Genomic DNA, 7,381 nt, shown 5'->3' with positions numbered 1-7,381 from the left:
CTGCGGAGCGTCTGCGACGTGGAGCTCCTGCTGGTACTCATCATGGCTTTGTAGTACTGGTGCTGCTGGTTCTTGGACAGCTGGGACAGGGTGTTGCCCTCCCCGAACGCCAGCAGCTGGTCCTGGGAGCGGACGCGGCGCGGCGGCCTGTCGAAGGTGGAGCTGGGGTACGGCGTCTGGGAGGGCAGCGGGTAAGGGTTCGGGGTGGAGGGGATGTGGAGGTGCGGCCGTGAGCCGTGGAGCGGCAGAGTCCCCCTGGACCCCAGCGTGTAATCCCCCCCGTAGGGCAGGTGGTGCTGGGAGGAGTGGAACGAGGGCGGGGCGTTGTTGGAGCGACGTTTATTTGAGTAATAGCCGGAGTACTCGTCGAGTTCTTTCTCTGATTTGTTTCAAACAGAAAGACAAAGCAGATTAAATGCAGAGGTCTATAAAGTACTTGAAAAAAATAGCTAAGTAAAAGTAAAAATACCTTAACAGAAAATGAATTTGGTAAAAATGTCACTGATGAGAAAACTACTTAAGTAAAAGTCATAAAACTGTTTACMGAAATTGGGAAAGTAGAAGTAAAAGTACTTTTCCACGCTCTCTAATAAATAAACTGTTAAATTTACAGAACCAAACTGGCTCCACAAAAAACAATTTGATTAAATTGGCCAATTTCTTTAAAATAAAATATGTATATCGTCTCAAATTTACCCTACTAGGCTTAGTTGATATGATTTAGTTGAGTAAATTCAACACTTATTTTTATAGCACATAAACATCTTTCATGAAGAGTTCAGACAGATTTCATTTGTAACAAGTAACTAGGTGTTAAACTTTAAAGTAAAGATGTAAAAGGATCATTTTTTAGGTTTTAAAAGTAAGTAAAAGTAAAAGTCACGATTTAAAAAAAATACTAGGTAAAAGTACAAATCCTCAAAAAAATTACTTAAGTACTGTAACAAAGTAAATGTACTTAGTTACCATACACCTCTTGTTAAATGTAAATGGGGAGAATTTTATTCGAAAAGATCTTCCAGCCTTTAAATATGCATTTTTAAGCTCTAAAATATTTCCCACACGTACAAAAGGAGTAAAATATTTGACATTTTATAACCTCAATAAAATATTTTAAACATGCTGGTTAAAAGAAACACTTCAGCTTTTTATCTAGAAGGGCATGCATCAAGTGAAATAAATAAAAATGTAAAAGAGGCTGGAGGAATAAAAAKGTAAAAATGCTGAGTGAGAAAAGCACAAGTAATAAAAGAAATAAATGAAAGGCTGGAGTTGCTAAAAATACAAAAGAAAAGGTGAATTGCAAATGATGATAAATCAAGCTGAGGGGGAAAAGGAGAAGTCAAGGATGAATCATGAAAAAAAAGAGAGCTGTATAATGCATGAGGAATACCACATTAAAAAGGAAGGAATATAAAATAAGGCAACATAAGAAAACAGGGAAACAAAGTGAAAGGGGAAGAACGTGATGATGAGGAAGATGAAAAATATGATTCATTAATAGTAAAACAGTATTTCTGCTCCATAGCCTGAAACCACTTTAATCTTCAAAGCATTTCCATGGAAGCGGCTCCCCAAGAGCCAATTTGAACGTGACCTTTACCCAGTCACCGTACAACCTCTTCCTCCCCTCGTCTTTTCCTTTCCTCTCTTTTTGTTTGCTCTTTTTGTCTCCATTCTCCTCCATCCTCTCTTCATTTCCCCCTTTTTTTCCACCGGACCTGAAGCTTTTCTTCCTGCTTCATTTCCCCCCTTGTTTTCTCTCTTCTTCTCTCGCCGTGCGTCTCATATCCTCCCTCACCCTCGCACTGTTTGCTCGCCTCCAGTGAGGCCAAATCAGCTGGAGGTTTCTGCCTGCCCGCTGGCTGCAGACAAAGACGCCATTATCAGTGGCGTTTCTGAAGGGAAGCACATCAAAAGCAGCGGCTTTCATACAGTCGCTGTTGTGAGAGCATTTCTCTCTCTCTCTCTGGGTGCTAACAATATTTTACATTCATACTGAAGGGGTGCTCCACCAAAGTTGGTGTGAAAATAAACATTTTTTAAAGCGGTACTTCAACTTGGTGTGACAATAAGTAGGTTTGTTTGGAACAAGAGGAAATGACAAATTTTTATTTGCATTCTAACACATCTGCAGTGTCATCACATCTAATTGTGAGGGGTTTAAAGGGGGATAAAGTGCATCGTGTGGAGGATTTCATTTTTAATCATTCCCATAGATGARTAAACTTCTGTAATTGGCAACACATCTCAAAACACAAAGAGCAAAGGCAATGAAAAGGCTGTAAAAGTAATCGATATGTGAAAAAAACAGCTGGAGGAGCATTTTGCAACATATTAGGTTAATTGGCAATAAGTCTAGAAGCATTTGTTAAACTAATCAATAAAAATGATAGGCTTCGACTACTAATGAATGGAAGCAGCTTCTGTTCTATAGAGGACCAAAACGGACATAATTAGAAATAAAAGCAGAAATTTGTACAAAATGAAGGCACATAAGTGTTTTCCTCCTTGCCTTTGTTTTAAACTAAACTTTAAGCTAAACTGAGGCAGCATAAGCATGCACAGTAGATCCGCACATGGACCCTGCTCCTTCCTGTCTGTTGACCAATAGGAGGAGTTTGACCCAAGAAGTTCCGCCCACATTATTTGCATAATGAAGCAGAAATGCATAAGATAAAGTAAAAACAGGAGACAGAGAAATGTAGACCTAACACATGGAAAGAAAGAGACTTGTGAAAAAAATATTAAAAAAATAATTAAATATAAACATTTACGAGACAGATGCATGTACAAGGAAAATGATAAACAAAAAAAGTATTTTTAAAAAGTAAAATTGAATGTGCTAAAGTTTATAATGTATTGGCTCTGAACTGAAGTTTATGATGTATTGGAACTAAACTGGAAAAATACATTTGAAGGTCAATTAAATAATAAACCATGAGATAATTTAATTGGTGCATTTATATATTTCTGGTTTTATTTCTAGTTATGTCAGTTTCAGTCCTCCATATTTCTAAATATATTTCAGACAGAAAAGACTTGTCATCGTTCAACTTACTGAACWTTTTTTTTCTTAATATAGTCATATTATTAAACCAACTTCAGATTAAAAGTAATCTTCTTAACTAGTAATTTGCATATTCTCTGTAGTTCTTTAAAGGAGGTGTAAAAATCTTATAAAATCTCACTAAACGAAAAAGTTTTTTGGTTTCAGTCAAATTTTCTTTTGTTCTTTTACAAAACTCAAAAATTCTCTGTGAGCGAATCTGCTCTCCTTCACCTGAAAACATGGCTCTCTGGGCTCAGTTTCACCGCTACTTGTGCAAATGTCCTGCTCTCCAGTTTGACCTTCTCCTGTGCTCACAAAATTTCTGTTCTCAAATTTCTCCCTCTCAGAAAAAAAAAAAAAACCTCAGCCAAAACGTGGTGAGTGTTTCAGCGATATTACTGCCTCTGTGTGGGTGCAACAGCTTTACTTCACAGGGTCTCTTCAGGACAATCACTGGCTAACAGGCTTCAGCTTGCCAACATGAATCACCTAAAACCACATACTTTCACCATGCATGAGGAAAACAAAGATATTTGCAGATGAAGGTGGTAAAGCCGTGAGATTCAACACTCCACTGACATGATGTTTGGCAATATGAGAGCACTGATAAACATTTGGCAGCAGCTGTTTCTTAGTGGGGAACTCGACAAAGCAGCAGTGGACCTGGGAGCAGAGATGCTGGTCTGAGGTGGTCTTATAGTCCCACTTAAGCGTCTTCTTCAAGATTTTACACTCATTTTTACCTACAGACTACAACCAATCTGTGACCCATCACATCAAAACGAGGATTAAGTCCAAAAGTCGAATGTGGAGAAATAAACAGTATAAGGTTTTGATTTAAAAGTGTGCAAAAATTGCATTTTGTCAAAATATAATGAATTAATGCCTTATCAATGTATCATTTGAATGAACTGTCTGAAATATAATCCTAAAAAAGTTTAAGCATTTTTTAGCAGTAGCAACAGAAAACATTATTTTGAGGAAAAATGCCTTAAAATTTAGAATTTTTCCTTGTGAGCTAGCAATGTTTTTGTTTCTTTCCAACTGGGAAATCTTAATATACAAATAATATTTGAGGTTTACTCTTAATATTAACATCAAAAATGACTCAATAAATGTATGTAAAATTAGAATTCAGACCAAACCGTAATGTAGTATCGTAGCCAACAAGGCAAATTAAGTAATATCTCTGAATAAGCTTATGATATCAGGATGATCCAGGTATCAAAATGTAGCTTTTAAAGCCAAGAATCTGAAAATATAATTAGATCATTTTGACCAAATTTGACTTAATCCTCATTGTCATTTCATTGTTATTGTTTACATTTATCAGCACGTGTGCATTAAAACTTCAGGTCAGTGTTTTCTTTATGTTGCATGGATTACACACAATAACTGTGTTTCCAATCAACTTTAATACGCATTTTGAGCAAACTTTTAAAATGTTGCAAAAACAGAAATGTGCATCAGACATGTTTCCATCAATTGGCTTGGAGCGAATCAAGTGTAATTACGTCAGACGTTGACGTTACGCATGGCTGTAGTAAACAGGAAGTAAAGTCACAAATTTGCAGGGACATCACAACTYGGGACAATGGAGAGAAGTTATCAGGAACGAGTTTTTACTTTCAGCAAAGCTATAATTATTCTGTCATATCAACTAGTATTGGGGCGCAGTGAAAGACATGCAATTCTCTTCACGTTACGGGAATATCCGCAAAGATGCTACAGCGGGAGGAGGGTCCAGCTGCAGCCGGTACAATTATTGGGAACAGCTGATGGAGGGAACATATTCTTAAATGTGTTTCCATCTGCTCTTTTGCACATTAAATCTTTTTCGGAAAATCCAAAAACCACCTCAAGYGAGCGTAAAAACATCTTTGWGAAATTGAGGATGTGTTTGCSAATTTTGCTATTTTCATCCACCTTTTCTAATGCGATACTTCAGAATGTGCATAAAAACCRTTGATGGAAACATGGCTAATAAGTGTGTACTCTGCATGTTTTAGTACTTCAGCTTGAGGAGTATACTTGAAGTATAAAAATAAACTTGTGGGAWAGACACAGGACCTATTTTGCTAAATGCTAACTGGAAGTAGTCATTGCGATTTCACGTACATAAGTCAATCACACAACTTAAGCTTCCTGGTGATTTTCAATTGATTTAAATCAGTGTTTTGTTTACATTGACTGCATGCCCTCATTTCAGAATTATGCAACAGCATTTCTGTGAAACTACTGGAGTAAACTCTGTCAGACTGCACCAMCTGATATAGTCCAAGATGCTGTATTCATGTTTTATTTTATAGTCTGCAACGAGTCTCTTTAAAAAGGAGGAAAAAAACAAAATAAAATTTTGCAGATTTGTTTTTTTCTGGGATTTGTCTTACTGAAAAAAAAGAAAACACCTTTGTGTTTTTGCACAGCCACAACTACCGAAGCGTTTTTCCTTGTTCCTTTCATTTAATTCTTATTATAAATAGCCTCATCTGATCCCTGTGTTCAGCACATTATTGGATCCACGTAGAGCCATGCTTCCCGCACACGGAGTCATGAGGAGCGACTCCCATGTAGTAACCATCCATCATTCATCTGCAGAACGACTCCCCTCCCCCTGCAGTCTCCAGCCATCACAGGCCAGACAGAAAAAGGCTGCCAGCCACCGCCTCAAAAATCTGTTCTTCCTCACCAGAAGCAGCCAGRCCTCTGCAGACCGACTGATAAACACCCCTCCCCCTATCGTTTTCACAAGTCCCTGCTTCACAAGTCCATTCATTCACTCCATCTCTGCACCTCCACTTCTTCTGATCAACCAGCCTTTATTTTAATATTTACACCCATTCATTTTTTAAAATTCAATCTCTTCCACGTGTATTTATCCCCACGCTCTTCTTTATCTCCCCAAGTTTAAAATCTGTCACTTCCTTCCTTCGTGATCATTTCCTCCTGTCATCCATCTCAAATCTTCCTTCAGTTCTTTCACTTTTACGCAGAAAATCAGCTAAATCACATCCAAACTTTGCAGCTGCAATGCTTTCAGTCATGTATGAAACAATAGGAGAATATTTATGAGAGTTGTGCACATTTAAAGAGGGCACAAAAAGGCTTGACATAATTCACAAAGAATGCAGCGAATATTAAARCAGCTTATATATAAACAATGCCAAGGACGGTAAAGAAAGCAGCTGATCTACTGTAAAAATAATTCAAAAAATAACTTTAATTTTGCAGGTTTTTAATGCTTAATGCATTTGGATGTAGTATGAACATTRATAAGGGGAATTTAAAAGAGTACAAAGAAGCAAAAGTATCCAAAYGTCCTCTGTAAAAGAAAGTAGACAAATTGTTCAGAATGATTTATATTTTTAGAAAACAACTTCTGCCTACATTTGTTCTGTTCTGTTCATGTTGTTTTTTAAATTGCAGTCTTATGAAATCATTGTTGCGTCTGGATCTACAAGTTAGAAARTCTATCACACAAAGAAATGAATAATAAGATGCAGAAACACCATGGTTCCTTCTGGGCCTGAGCTCAGAAAAAAGGACAGAGTTCTGACTTTTTCTGGAAAATATAAAAAGATAATTTTTTCTGACAAAGGGTATCWCTATGACAGCATAACATGGCTGTGATAGGATATAAATTGGTTAACTTGCATAAAAGAAAAAACACTTTAACCACTACTTTGTTGGGAAAGAGTCGTTAAACTGAACTGCCWGCAATTTAGACCTAATTGCATTTACTTCATTATCAAACAAACTAAAATTATAAACTTTTGAGCACCTAAAAATCCTGAATATGTCAGTTTTAAAGTTGCATTAGTTGATTTTCTGAAAAAGTATGGAGAGCCAAAACTGACATAATTAGAAATAAAAGCAGAAATATATAAATGGACCAACAAATAAATAAACACACTTAAAATGCACCAAAAAATTTAAAAGGAGGCTTATATATCTTGTTTTATATTTCAATTATTTTTCCAGCTTAGTTATATATATTTTAGCACATAATTAACTATTAAGTTTTTCATTTGACTTGAAGATAAGATAAGATAAGATAAGATAAGATAAGATGATAAACTTTTGTCATTATACAGAGCACAATGAAATTCAGATGCATTTATGTCTCTTAAATGTTTATATTTAATTATTTTACTATAATCTTTCACATTAGATCTGCACATGTTTGTGCTTTTGTTAGCCAATAAGCTGACCCAAGAAACTCCACCCACCTTATTTGCATGACAAGGCAGAAATGCACAAGTTAAAGTAAAAACAGGAGACAGAAATGTAAAAACAAGGGAATGGGAAATATATATATATATATATATA

General features: G+C 36.3%; 1 protein-coding gene across 2 annotated transcripts in view; it reads right to left on the bottom strand.

The window, feature by feature from the left end:
* The window catches only part of shisa7b (shisa family member 7), a gene marked incomplete at its 3' end in the record, with an annotated part of 45,662 nt that continues 38,281 nt past the window's right edge, over window positions 1-7,381 (bottom strand). For both annotated transcript variants that reach the window (XM_014024847.1, XM_014024848.1), the window contains 1 exon segment: window positions 1-379. In XM_014024847.1, the coding sequence (XP_013880301.1) occupies window positions 1-379 (379 nt within the window).

This window comes from Austrofundulus limnaeus, unplaced genomic scaffold (assembly GCF_001266775.1).
Source record: "Austrofundulus limnaeus strain Quisiro unplaced genomic scaffold, Austrofundulus_limnaeus-1.0 Scaffold442, whole genome shotgun sequence".
Classification (NCBI taxonomy): Eukaryota; Metazoa; Chordata; class Actinopteri; order Cyprinodontiformes; family Rivulidae; genus Austrofundulus; species Austrofundulus limnaeus.
This window is presented reverse-complemented; position numbering and strand designations above follow the sequence as displayed.